This window comes from Gordionus sp. m RMFG-2023, chromosome 1, assembly GCF_954871325.1.
Source record: "Gordionus sp. m RMFG-2023 chromosome 1, tfGorSpeb1-WG-v2, whole genome shotgun sequence".
NCBI classification, from domain to species: domain Eukaryota; kingdom Metazoa; phylum Nematomorpha; class Gordioida; order Chordodea; family Parachordodidae; genus Gordionus; species Gordionus sp. m RMFG-2023.
The window spans coordinates 86,983,453-86,998,202 of NC_088775.1; the positions used below are offsets into that span (position 1 = coordinate 86,983,453).

General features: G+C 26.0%; 1 protein-coding gene across 1 annotated transcript; it reads right to left on the reverse strand.

The window, feature by feature from the left end:
- Positions 1-123: 123 nt before the first annotated feature.
- LOC135930879 (uncharacterized) lies at positions 124-12,880 on the reverse strand. The gene is made up of 10 exons (XM_065467676.1): positions 12,754-12,880; positions 12,356-12,409; positions 10,268-10,522; positions 9,564-9,611; positions 8,284-8,535; positions 7,268-7,321; positions 4,105-4,359; positions 1,206-1,256; positions 1,012-1,116; positions 124-206 (listed from the first exon to the last, which is right to left on the reverse strand). Exons 1-10 carry the CDS (start codon positions 12,878-12,880, stop codon positions 124-126), a joined length of 1,284 nt encoding a protein of 427 aa, XP_065323748.1.
- Positions 12,881-14,750: the final 1,870 nt, after the last annotated feature.

The following is a 14,750-nucleotide window of genomic DNA, read 5'->3' on the forward strand; positions in this document are numbered from 1 at the left end:
TATAATATTAAGTAATCGATTGTATAAATTTGTTTTTACTAAATAATTTACTAAATCACACAAAAAAAAAGGGTTAAGTTAAAATTATGCTAATATAATTTGATAATCGTTTAAGTTAATAATTTATCCCGTTAAAGCTTGTAGTGACGTGGCTATTTGTTTCAAGGTGTTTATCTTGTTGATTAGATCCAAAAGATATCCAGGACCTAAAATAAATTATAAGACAAAGTAAAATTGTGTTAAATCAAAAATTCGTTTTCTGGAATAACATAATTATTTTTAATTTTTAAAAATAAAACACTAATTTTTTTAGGGGGGTTTTATTAGAATATTTTGAAATTCTCAAATTACAACACTTTTAAAGTTCGGTTAATTTAAGAGTTATTTTTTTAATATATGGTCTAACCATTTATAACTTTCGATCCAGTAGTTTATAAAAATTTTATTTGTTTTTTAAATTTAGCAACAGATTTTTATATGTTAGTTATTAAATCTCTTTCTAAGAACTGATGTGAATTTCTGAACCCGAACAATCGGTATAATTTTAAAATGTGAAGACTAGATTCATAGTGGGATCCGATCCGACAAGATTTAGGAGTAATTATTTCGGTATTTTTCTTTCTTAGAAGTCTTCAATATTAAAATAGTAACTTTTAAGCTATTTCAATAAATTTTTCTCAAAAAAAAAATATTAAATGATATGCGAAGTTTTTTTTTCTCTCGATTTTTAAATAGAACCCGGTGAGTCGAAGGAAAATGTAAAATAATTCGAGCCGATATCCGAAAAAGTAAAATATAAAATAATAGTTTTTTTTTCCTTGTTTAATAGGAATTAGAAACAAACGTATCATTTAAATTAAGGGGGTTCGAGCTTAACATTAAAATAAAAATTGGGGCATGTTTTAGCCTACTTAAAATTTCATTTCGGGGTCAACCCAAAAAAAGAAATTTTAATTTGCAAGACTACTGCACTAGATATGAAAACTTTTTAAGTAAAAATAAATTAATTACTGAGAGAAACGTTTTTGGTGCTTTTATCCGTAGTCGCATCGTCGTCATCATCTGACACCTTTTTGGCTCGTTTAGTCTTTTTACTTTTCGTCATTTTGGTTTCATCTTTGTATTTTCGGATTGTCGAAAAAAAGAATCATTTTTAAACATAAATAAAACCACAAAATTAATAAACTATAATAAATAACCTTTACCTACGGATGGGGACATTTTGCCGGCTTTTGCTGCTTTCATCTTAGATAATTCTAAAATTGTTTAGTTTAATGAATTTGAATACATTTCAAGATTATATAATTTTTTATAAAAAACAAAAACTGTTATCAAATTTTCATACTATTAATTGTATTACTCAGTCTTATAATAGTTGTGATTTGGAGTATAGTTATTATTTATCTTATAATAAAATACTATTATACCCAAAAACTATATATATAGTAGATTCATAATAAATTTTTCCACTAAATAAAATATAAATTAGAAAAATACTAATCATTCAAAACTTACCTATTTTTTTTTTCTGTTTGGATCCTATAATCTAACATCATTTCCAAGAATGCTTAAAAAACAATTTATTATGAAGCTGAGGATTACGCTTGGATTTCAAGCAAGAAATGTGAACGAAATAATCCGTCATGCTAAATAAAAACTTCAACATTTGAAATATCATAAAAAGACATGACAGAGTATTATTCCCTTGTGATAAATCCCCATCAAAAACCTCTACTTCCTCCCCTCCTAAAAAATTTTACCGCCTTCGGAAACGATAATATTACGTTATTAATTATAATGGCAAGCCCTTTATAATATTTTAAAAAGAATAACTTAAATTATCAATGCCTTACTACAAACTATCAAAAAATTAAATTGTGAATGTGAAGGTTATTTTTTTTAAAATATGAATTAAATTATAAATCTTAAATTCATTTACGATGAATGCATTGTTACAATATTTTGTTTGGCATTATCAGTAGCGCTGTGCCAAGACTTGGCGGCTCAAAAAATAATTTGGCGCGCCTTTAAAAAACACGATATACCTAAGCTATTTGATAAGTTTTCGCAATGAGAACTAAAAACATACTTTATTTAATTTTAATCATAAATGAATGTATATATTAACATGACAATATTCATAGACTAAAATATTGCCATCTTATTTATCCTCGCCTTTACAAAGGTGGATATTATGTCGGCATAATCTAAAGATTGCGATATCATTTCCTATTGAAATTATATCGAGAGATTAACAAGTCGGTCCTGTACCAAACAGAATCGTGGATAAGTTTTTAATTAATTTGATCTTTAGAAGCCGCCATCTGCGGATGTCACGGTAATTGAAATTATTAATAATCTTTTATATAATGGATTTATTAGGTAAAGTTTCATATAACCAATTTGTGTTAATATAGAGTAAAATTTCCAATGGAGTGTTTAATTCAATTAATATCACATTCTAACGTATCCTGATCTGTTAAATATTTAATTAACAAGATTTTTTTAGCTCTCTTTCAGGCGCATTTGTACATTCCGGTATATTAAATATCGATCCAAAATGATCTTAAAGAGCTTTGACTGCTGGAAATTTTCCTTCAACCAATTTTTCGCTTGATCTAGCAATACATTGAAAAATTCAGTCTCATATTTTTTTGAGGATCATGTATATAGGCGCGTCATCTTCGTAAGAAAATTGTTTTTGAACTTTCAGTCTACTTATATTGTTATTGAATAAACGCTGAGTTAAGGGAATTATAAAAGCCGTTTCCCTTAAAACGATATTAAAATCTTGCGCACTTTATACAAGTGTATGGTTCTTTCTAATTAAATATTGTCATTTTACATGCCTTACTAAATAACCAGTTGACAAGAGTTACCACAAATAGAAATTGTTTTAATTTCTTTGGCCAATAAAATGTTATGTGCAGCATTTCGGATTAAAACGTCTGAAACTAGCATAGTATATAATATGCATCAACACTTAATATTCGAATCTAAATCTTAATTAAAATAATAACTCAATCTACTAAAGTAATTTGTAGCGTACCCACCTGAAAGGTAAATGTATAAAACGAAGACTATAGTGCAAGCTTTTTTATTTTAAAGTAGACTAAGCAGGATATCCATAATAGCTATTAAAACAGGACATTTACTAGAAAATAGACCAAATATTTATCCCAATAGTCAGTTAATAAAAATTATTTTCTTAAAAATAAATTTATATATTTTTAATTTACCAATTATCTTATTTCTCTGCCAATAGAAAATTTAATTGAATTGGTTTTAAAAGATTATTTATAAATAGATAAATTCAATAAAAAATCAAATTTCATAACTAAAAAATAAATTAAGTTTTTTTTACTGAATCAAATTTTTCTTTATAATACATATAGCTAGACATGCAAAAACTTTTTTCTAAATTTATAGTTGAATTTTCTACAAAAAAAAGAGTAATGTTTTGTATGTAAAAAGATAAATTCTAATTTTTAAAGAGGTTTTGTATGTAAAAAGAAAAATTCTAATTTTTAAAGAGGCTAAAAATAATTGAGCAAATTTATAAAATTTGGTGGCCCCAAATTGTCTAATTTCGACCCCGTTTTACGGCTCTGAGTCTGAGTTTGCAATTAAAAATATAGAAGAAAATTATCCACAAATAAGTTTTATTTGAAATATAATGACCCTTGCAAAATATATAGCTGTGAAAATTAATTTAATGTCTTCATATTTAATATAAAGGCATTAAATTTTTCACAATTTTTTGCTCTATTTCATCTAAAAAATTTATAACCCCCCCCCCTCCCACCAATAAATTTAGGCTATCTCTAGCTTAACCCCCCCCCCCTCTTAAATAATTTGGAGGCAAAAGGCACCAATCCCCTCCCCCATTATGTAGACACTGTTATGAGTAATTAAAAAAAAATATTGCAAATATTTCATTATGTTGAATAGATATAACAAACAACATTATAAATTCATAACTTTAAAAACATTTGGGGTCTACACTTTAAAATTCTAATTACTTGGTAAAAAAGAGTTACAACTCATCTTGCTACCACAGTATTTTAATATTAAATTAATTAGATTTAAAATACGTTAGTAAACCTTCCTGGAATTTCGGTGGTAAGGTTATGCCGCTTTCTTCTTTTAGTTTATTCAAGGCTTCCATATCTGCGCTACTGAGTTTTGAGACCTTTTGTTTCAGATCAGCTTTCTGTTCTGGGGTAAGCATGCCAATTTTTTCCTGAATAGCTGCCGCATCCGATAATTGTAAGCTTTTCAATTTCTTTAATAAAGCTGTGAATTCTGGTGATTGTACGATATCTTTAGTCTCTCTTTTACCTTTAGACTTTGCAGCGGCTAAATATAAATATCAAATTATTTCTTTTTTATATTTTTAAACAATTTAAAAGAATTTTAAGCAAAATTTTTTTAACTATTGAAAATTATGGTTATAAACCCTATATAGTGTTAAATAATAGATTATTTTTAATGTTTAAAGCGTTATATTGTAATTGGAATTTTTATATTATGTTTAATTGTGTTTAAAAGAGTTTATTTTTATGATCTGAGGCGATGTTTTACCTTATACAAAATGATCAAATTTACTTTTATAGAGTATCTTTTTGATATTAAGAAAAATCGAATATTTATAATAAAAATAAAATATTTGGATAAAAAAAACTTTGATCTATTCTTATCGTTTTCAATTTATAAGATCAAGCTCAGCTTAGTTGCAAACTTACCTCAACTTAAGTGCTCTCCCCTCTTGCATCATATACCAAAAACTCCAGCGTGTTATGAATCATATAAATTTTAGACAATAAATCGTTGCCTATTATTATTTTTGGAAAAGAAGGTAATTTAAATTTTAAAGTCGAGTTTTTTTTATGATATAAATTAGATATGAAATTAAGATCATCTTTGGAATCAGCTGTTTTATATCTTCTCCGCATTAGTGTTGTCGATTTTTAAAAATGGCCCTATTAAGATTTTAACCAAGATAATATTATGTAAGCCTCAAGATTTGGCAAATAGGGGTCAAAACCTTTCTGCCACTTATGAGAAAAATCTCCAGGCATATTTAATATTATTTTGACTAAATCGGGCCGTTCTCACCAATACTACTCCGAATGTTACATCAGTTAAAATTTAGCATCCAATTATAATTATTAATATTGAAATTTATAGAAATTATAACTTAATTTTTAATAATATTTTCCTTCGAAGAAGTGGGAGGAAAATTAGAAATTTAAAAAAAAACTATGAAATCGAATGTTGAATGATTTTCGAAGGCAATCGAACTATCTGATTAAATGGGCTAAAAATAGTTACCATGCAATTTGGATTAACAATGTAGAAGCGGAATGCCTAACCTCAGCCAAATAAATAAGATGGCTATTTATTATTTCTAGATTAGAACTAAATTGTTAGTGGAACATATTTCTAATAACTTTATGATGATCCAGTAGCCCCTACAACACGGAGAGTGTTGTTCGAAGCAACTACTTCTTAAAATTAAACTGAGGGTACTTTTTAAAAAAAAAAATTTATATTAATTTTTTTGTTTTACCACACTCATCCATAACCAATAGATTTCTTGTCTTATAAAATTATTTTTATAATATCTAAATTTGTCCAAAAATATTAATCAAAAAAAAATACAAATACTCAATTAATAATTGTACAATAATATAAGAGATGACAAATGGACAGACCATATATGAAAAAGACAATGTGGGCTAAATTTTAACGACATAAAGGAAAGCTTTAAAGGGTAGCTTTTAAAGACATAATTAAACTAATAGCATATTCCGAGTCCTCAAATTGTATATTCAAAAAAAAGAAAGGATAAAAATACAAAGGGATTAAAATCCAAATTATACTCTAACTGTTGCCGTATAATAATATAAATATTCTCTCAAACCATTAAAAATATGGTTATAAAAAAATAAAGAAATTGTATCTAATAGATACTTTTGAATTGTAGTTTATAGTAATTTGATATTTTTAAATCAGAAGTGAAGCAATAGCTTTGTTAGTAAGATATATTGAAAATAATGAATGGCCTAAGCCGGTTGAAAGATGAATAGATTTATAATATTTTGAGGGTTTGAAGAATTTAAAAAATTCTGAAGATTCCGCCACTTCTACAATGGCTAGTGCTATTGTTTTTAGAATAGAAAAATATTTTTTATTTTATCACTTTGTGAAACCATTTCGAAGGATATAGGGTTTGCAATAAATAAAATTCAATTGGCGAAAGATTGCCTGATTAATTTGAGAAGTACAATTTAAATTATTATCTTGTATTATTTTTTAAACCATATTTGTGAATGTTTTTTCACAAGATTTTGTGCAGGGAAAATTTGCCTTTTGATTTTGAAAGTGCTCCACTTCAATGATTACAATCCAGAAAAGAGAGGTGTGTATACTTTCATTATTAAATATAATATTTTATTTTATCTATTAAACCAGTTTATGCAGCACTTGATTTGACATTATGCAGTTAAATGAAAGATTCAATGACGAATCGATTAAATTTTTAATGGCGGAAAAGACATTCGTTAAGGATGATATTGAGGATATCTGTAAATTTTAACCATTTAAATTCAAGTCAAATTTTTGAAAAAATTTATATTATGGCTAAAACGAAGAATGTAATTATTACACATGACTTTGAGGTTAAAGAATCTAAAGATCTTTCAGATTCTGAGAATTGTAAATTTATTTTATTAAAATATTTATATTAATACATCATTTAGCTTCTTCTTCTGTTGGATTATATGATACTTATGATTTACAAAAAATTAATTCGCTTATAACACATTGTCGTTTATAACTTAAAAAATTTCTGCTTTACAAAAACTCTTATTCTTGAAAATTTTTTTAAGAAGTTACAAAATTTTATCATCAGGTAACTGTGTGACAATCGATTTAACTCATAATTAGTATTTTTTTAAGTTTTCGGAGATTGGCAGCACACTGCTGCCTTTTGATTGTCGTCTGGTTTTGGGCTAAGCATTTGAGTGAGAGAGAATTTCAAAAATTTTTCCCATAGTCCCTGCCAAATATGAAAACCCTTCGTTTCTTATGAGATGAAACCTGTCAGGTGATTTAACATCTTTAAAATTTTTAAGCTACTTTAGATTTATTTAATATTTTAATCTGTAAAATATAGTGTATATTTTATTAAATAATTTATATTGAGAAATATTCTTAATTAAACAAATTGTTAAAAAAAAATTTATGTGTAATACTGGCATACTTTCATCTGGTGGAGACATCTTCCCGGATTTTGCTGCTTTCATTTTATCTAATGCTAAAATTTATTTATTATATATTTAATCTATTTCAATATAAGAATATATTTTGAATGTAAGTATTATAGAATGAATTATTCATCAATCTTCATTTGTATATTAATTGTATTCTTAAGTAGTGTTGCTAAATTTATCCAATTTTAACCCACTCTAAAATAACTTAGACGAGTTTGGTGAAAAAATTGGCTAAACATAATTAGGCTTGGCCTATAATCTGCTATTAGTTTTAGCCGTTCGGCCAAGCCTAACTAGGTATCTGGGCTTAAACTAATTAGTCCTGCTAAGAAACTCGGATAATCGTTCGTCAGATTCTCTTTATATAATAAAAATAAAATAATTATATATAAAAGATAATTTTAATAAATAGGCTTAGGAAAGATTTTCCTCACTCTTATAATAGTATGTTTGAAGTATAGTTATTATTTATCTCATATAATACTATTATTATAAACTATATTTTCGACCAATCATAACATAAATTTTAAAAAAAATACTATCAGTAACTTATTTAATTATTTTCTCATTGGATCATTTACTTACATATTTCAGATATAATGTTCAGGAAAAATTTATAGGAAAATTATACCTTGATTTTCAATAAATTAACATAGGAATTTTTTAAAAAATAGATCAGGCTAGATTCAGGCCAAAAAAAATTTTTATTCGTTATATTTAATTAAATAAATAATTAATCGAGGAAAAATAATTGAAACTTCAACATTTGGAACACCATACTAAGGGTACTTTACGAAATGGTGCTCAATATTTTTTTATGGATTAATTTATATTATTATTTTTGATAAAGGTTTATAATTATAATTTATAAAATATTCATAAGTTTATGAACATTAGGATAGAACACATGAAAACTTCTACAAATCAGAAAAATAACGTTTGAAGCTAAAATTTTTCCTCAAAATTTTATTTTTAAATTATTAACATGTAAAATACAATATTAAACCTTCTTGGTATTTCGGTGATAAGGTTATGCCACTTTTTTCTTTTAGTTTATTCAAGGCCTCTAAATCTGCCTTATTGAGTTTTGAGACCTTTGCTTTTAGATCAGCTTTCTGTTCTGGGGTGAGCATGGCTATTTTTTTCTGAATAGCCGCCGCATTTGATGCATTTACGCTTTTCAGTTTCATTAATAAAGCTTTGAATTCGGGAGAATGTGCGGAATCATCAACTTCTCGTTTACCCATTGACTTCATGGCTAAACGAAAGTGTTAAATTATTACTTTTTACATATTGTGAGAATTTATTACGAAAAATAAAATGTACATTGTTTAAACATTGAAAATTGACATTTTATACTGATATGCTCTCCTCCAGCGTTACTCATTTAGAATTCAATAATTAAAATTACCTCTAAATTCAATGATGACCTTCTTATTTTCAATATTATGATTAAATTTTTAAAAATTTCATCCAATGCAATGATATTTCCCCTGAGAGAAGTGGGAGAAAAATTATAAATCTTATAAAATGGGCCATATGATTCTAATGAGAATGATTTATGGTTATTCGATGTTATTAAAAAGACTGAAATATATTCCCTGATAGAATTTGGGTTAACAATATAAAGGCCAAACGCTAAACAGAATTAATAAAATGGCGACTTATATCTGGATCAGAAATAAATTGTCAATAAACATTATTTAAAAATTATCTCGATCAGAGAACTCATCTTTAGGTCGAATTTTGACTATTTACATAATCGTGAATGAATGATCGTAGATTTTGAGTTATGCTGCTTTTGAAAAACCTAACTCTGTCCAATTAGTTTGCATAGAAATACAACGTATCTTTGAAAAACTATTTTAGAGGTTGCAGAATTGCGTATAGGGTAATTGTGTAAGATTCTATTTAACTCATATTTAGCATAATTTTTTTTTAAGATTTTGCTAGCACAATGCTTCTTTTTGAATGTGAATTGTTTGAGTTTTGATCTTATAAAGTTTTTATTTAATAAAATGACCTTATAATCTGTCATATTTAAGCCGAAAATTTTCCTTGATAATTTCTATTCTCGAGTTAGAATGAGTTTCGAAAATTTTTTTCCAAAATTCCTACCGAATTTTAAGACTCAAATGAAATCTGTCAGGGTATTTCACTGCTCTTAAAATTTCATAGCTACATTAAAAATTTTTTTGCATTATACATCCATAAAATATGGTACACATATATATATATATATATATATATATATTAAAATATATTCTTAACAAAAATTTGACATACTTTTATCTGATGAAGGCATTGATTTTGCTGCTCTCATCTTAGATAATTCTAAATTTGTTTTATATAACAATTTAATCCAATTGTATACATTTAAGATTATATATATTTTTTATTTAAAGTTTACAAAAATGTATTATAATCATTAATCTCGACTCGTATATTAATTGTCAGTGGGTGAAAATAATTTTAAAAAAATATATATTTTTGAGCCCCCGGATATTGGAAAGGCTAGTGAAGCCTCTGTATCTTATAGTATAAATAATATTATATCTTTAAAACAATATTCTAATAAATACAATAAATTCTTCCATATTTCAAAATTAATATTAACGAGAAAATTACTATCAATTACAAAGTATCTAGTATTATCTGTTTGTATCCTCTAATCAAACATTTTATTATTCTTATAGAATATTCTGAAAACACTTTACAATTTATGAATTACGCCTAGTTGTCAGGAAAACAACGTTAAAAAAAAATTAACCAGACTAAATTTGAACCTCGATATTTGGTGTGTTAGATTATATTTTATTGCTGAATAGCTATTCGTAATATACAATATTACTGTATCAATAAATTTATTAAAATATTGGGAATATTATTATTTGTCTCAAATACTTTAAAATTTTAGACAACCAGAATAAAAACATTTGATCTTGCAGCATTTTTAATTTAAACTTATAAAAAAAAATACGTTATTAAACCTTCCTGGTATTTCGGTGATAAGGTTATGCCACTTTTTTCTTTTAATTCATTCAAGGCTTTCATATCTGCGCTATTGAGTTTTGAGACTTTTGCTTTCAGATCTGCTTTCTGTTCTGGGGTGAGCATGGCTATTTTTTTCTGAATAGCCGCCGCATTGGATGCATTTACGCTTTTTAGCTTCATTAATAAGGCTTCGAATTCTGGCGAATGTACGGAGTCTTTAACTTCTCTTTTACTCACGGACTTTACAGCGGCTGTTATTAAATTATTACTTTCATTTATATATATTTAATGAATTTACGATTAAATAAATGTATGTATGTTTTTTTTTTAAATATTTATAATTATTACTATTGATATTGTCTACACCCCAGCATGTTAGAATAGAAATTTTAACCAATATTTAATGTGGATTCCTCATTTAAAATCAACCCAAATAGTTGTATTCTAAGGCAATTATCTAAGTTTTCTTTAAACTCAAATGAACATCTTTTTTTTTAATATTGTTTTTAAATTGTATTTTATGATTAGATTTTTAAAAAATACATAGGGCCGTTTTAGAGCCATGGTTATTAAAGATGAATCTGTTAAGAGAGCTAATTCTTAAATTATAGCGAAATGCCCTTATATTATAATATATCAATAAGGCATTCGTTTTTTATACTGTAAAATTATGTATTTTTATTAACTCCCCTCCCATTATTAATTTAACACCTATAAATAAAAGGTAATATTAAAACTAAAACAATTTATTTTCTTTATCGATCTGTTAAAGCTGCGTAGATGAAACATCTTATCCTATCAAAAAAATGATATTTTACTTAAGAGAAGTGGAAGGAGAGCCTTGTTAAACGGTTCGCTAACTTAGTATTTTAGTAAGAAAAATATTACATAAATCTCAAGATTTCGCTAAGATGTCCAAACCTTTGAGTCTTCTATGATAAAATTCTAAGGTTTGCGTAATATTTTTTGTGAACAAAATATTAAGTTATCCGTTTTTTAAAAATCGGTTTAAATCGAGTCATTAGTAAATTAAGGAATTTTATGAAAACGAAGAAACTCTAATGTGGATTATGGAAAGTTGTTTTGACATAGAACGGACTAAAATAAATTGCCAAGGTAAAATAGGTATCCGAACCTCCGTTTAATTAATAAATTGACCATCTATACTTAAAGATAGTTAGTAGACCCTTCTAAATTTATCTTGTACTCAAAACTTTACATAGGCTGCTGACCATTTTGGAAATCTTAAAGGAAAATGATCATAAATTATGATTTTTTGACTAATATATTTTTATATTTTTTAGATATCGAATTTTTTTTTTAAAATAACTTATAACTATATTCATATTTTGTTTGCCCATAGCAGTGTAGCTAGCTTTGCAAAATTAGTCATAGTTCGAAATTTTTTTTATCACTTAATTTATCTGAAGATATGTCAGCACAGCGCTGCTTTTTGACTGATCTAGACTATACTCCGACGGCTAATCTCTTAACTTTCAGTACAAACGAGTTTCGAAATTTATTTTTTACATAATCCCTGCCAAATTGTAAGACTTTTCGTTTTTCATCAAATGAATGTCACTTATCTCGCATCTTTTTAAACTTTTTAACTACTTTAAGTTTTTTTTAAAATTTATTTTACATCCACAAAATATAGTAATATAATATGTAAATTTAAGATCTGCTAAAGTAGGCCCAGCCCGTAAAGCGCCAACTCGCGGGCCTAATATTTTTTAAGAAAATTCGGGCCGGGTCGGGCCTTAGAAATTTTTTAAAATATATCCAAATTTATCAATTTTAAGTTGAATTTTTTATGTAAAATAAAAAATATGTGATTTTATTTATAGAAAGTAGACCCCAAATAACATATATCGTTTATTTTGTAAATTTATATAAATTTTAAAAAAAATTCGGGTTCGGGCCGGGCCGGGCAAAACTTTATAAAAAAATTTTGGGCTGGGCAGGGCTTGAATAAGGCCCGATGCAGATCACTAATGTAAATATTATTCAATTATTTATATTAAAATATATTTTTTAATAAGACGAATGTTAAATTATGGACTAGATGTGTAATATCAACATACTTTTATCTGATGAAGACATTTTTCCGGATTTTGCTGCTTTCATCTTAGATAATGCTAAATTTGTTTTGTATATTCATTGAATACATTTATTTTAAAAAATGGTTACAAAAATTGTTAATCATTTATCTTCGTAACCGGTAAGATCATATTTTATTTCTAAATGACTAAAATTTCTAAATGCCATAATATTTTTGTATCAATTAATTTATTAAAATATTGGAGGTATTATTTTTATAATAAGGCAGAACATCATAATTACAATAGAATAATATTCATATAAAAATTCTTGAGTTTAAAAACATTAAGCTTGGACACTTAAATATCAAGACAATCAGAAAAACATTTGATCTTGCCTCAGAATTTTAAATTTATATATAATAAAAAATACGTTATTAAACCTTCCTGGAATTTTGGTGATAAGGTTATACCGCTTTTTTCTTTTAGTTTATTCAAGGCCTCCAAATCTGCGCTATTGAGCTTTGAGACCTTGGCTTTCAGATCAGCTTTCTGTTCTGGGGTGAGCATGGCAATTTTTTTCTGAATAGCCGCCGCATTTGATGCATTTACGCTTTTCAGTTTCATTAATAAAGCTTTGAATTCGGGAGAATGTACGGAATCATCAACTTCTCGTTTACCCATTGACTTCATGGCTAAACGAAAGTGTTAAGTTATTACTTATATTTTTACATAATCAAGAAATTTGATACGAATACAAAAATGTATTAATTGTTTTTTTAAATATTGTAAGTTATTTATATTGATATTGCCTCCATTCCAACGTGTTATGATATAAATTTTATACTTGTGGATTTCTCATTTAAAATCAACCCAAATAACTGTATTCTGTAGCAAACGTTTAAGTTTTCACAAATCCACAATCATCTAAGTTTTCTCTAAACTCAAATAGATAACTAATCATTTAATATAATTTTCTTATTTTAAAAATACTAGCTTAGATTTAAAGACAAGTGTTTTTACATGTAAATTCCATTTGAAAAATATAGGGCCGTTTAGTAACATATTATATTTTTGCGAGCCATGGTTTATTAAAGACGATTTCGTTGAGAAATTAATTATATAGTTAATTGTCCTTAATTATAATATAGTCTCCAAAATGTTCTATGGATTTTATAATGAAAAATTAAGTATATTTATTCACTCCACATTACCTAGTCTTAATTTAACACCTATAAATAAAATGTAATATTAAAACTCATAAAAAAAATTACAATTTAATTTCTTTGTCGACCTGTTTAGAGGAAACATTTTATTCAATCAAAAAAAATGATATTTAACTTGTAAGGAGTGATACACCCCCATAAAATATACCCCTATGTCATTTCTATGCACTTCCTCCTTGTTTACCATGATTATTGGGGTTGGAGAAAAGGAGAAAAATTTAATTTAACTAGTTACTTTTATAATGTAATAACTAGTTTATTTTCTTTAATGTAACGGTAAAAAATTTTAATTGTAACTTGTAACTGTAACATTTTTCAGAAACATCTTTTAATAACACTATATTTTTCATATTTTTTTGGATATTAAAGTTGATATAGATTATTACAAATATTATTAATTTTTCTATAAATTTTTTTTTTACAAAGACTTAATAATTAAATTGAAAATTTGAAAGTTTATGAAAACAATTCGACTCTTTTACATTAAAGGGACTAAAATAAATTGACAATATTATTTGAATTAGCAAGGTTAAATGGGTATCCGAGCCTCTGCTTAATTAATTAATTGGCCATCTATACTTAAATAAGAAATAGATCATTAATAGACTCTTTTAAATTTTTCTTGTACTCAAAACTTTACTCCCCGTAGGATGCTTACCATTTGCGAAATTTTAAAGGAATGTTAATAAATTTTGATTTTTGACTAATTTATTTTTAATTTTTATATACTGATTTTTTTAAAACCTAACTATACTCAACTAGCGTTTGTATAGCGTAGCTAGCTTTGCAAAACTATAATATAGGTTATATTATTGCATTATCAACTAATTGTGTAACAATTGATTATCAACATATCTATAAATTTTTCTTATCACATAATATCTCTGAGATATGGCAGCACAGCGCTTCTCAAATTATTTATATTAAAAATATAATTATCAATAAAACGAATTTTTAAAATTATGAATTAGAGTAATAGCAACATACTTTTATCTGATGATGGCATTTTTCCGGATTTTGCTGCTTTCAACTTGGATAATTCTGAATTAGTTTTATATATTCATTAAATACATTTAAAATCATATATTTTTTTTTAAAAATGGCTACAAAAATTGTTATAAATACCAAATATTTTTGTATCAATTGTTTTATTAAAATATTGTTGGCAAAACATCATAATTACAATTTTATGAAATGTTCATATTTGAAAATTT

Excerpts from the sequence above, each read along its gene's own strand:
- LOC135930879 (XM_065467676.1), bottom strand. The coding sequence starts at position 12,880 with ATGCTCACCCCAGAACAGAAAGCTGATCTGAAAGCCAAGGTCTCAAAG. Across the intron at positions 12,410-12,753 it reads ATCACCAAAATTCCAGGAAG|CATTATCTAAGATGAAAGCA; the intron begins GTTTAATAACGT and ends AAACAAATTTAG. Across the intron at positions 7,322-8,283 it reads ATCACCGAAATACCAAGAAG|CATTAGATAAAATGAAAGCA; the intron begins GTTTAATATTGT and ends AATAAATTTTAG.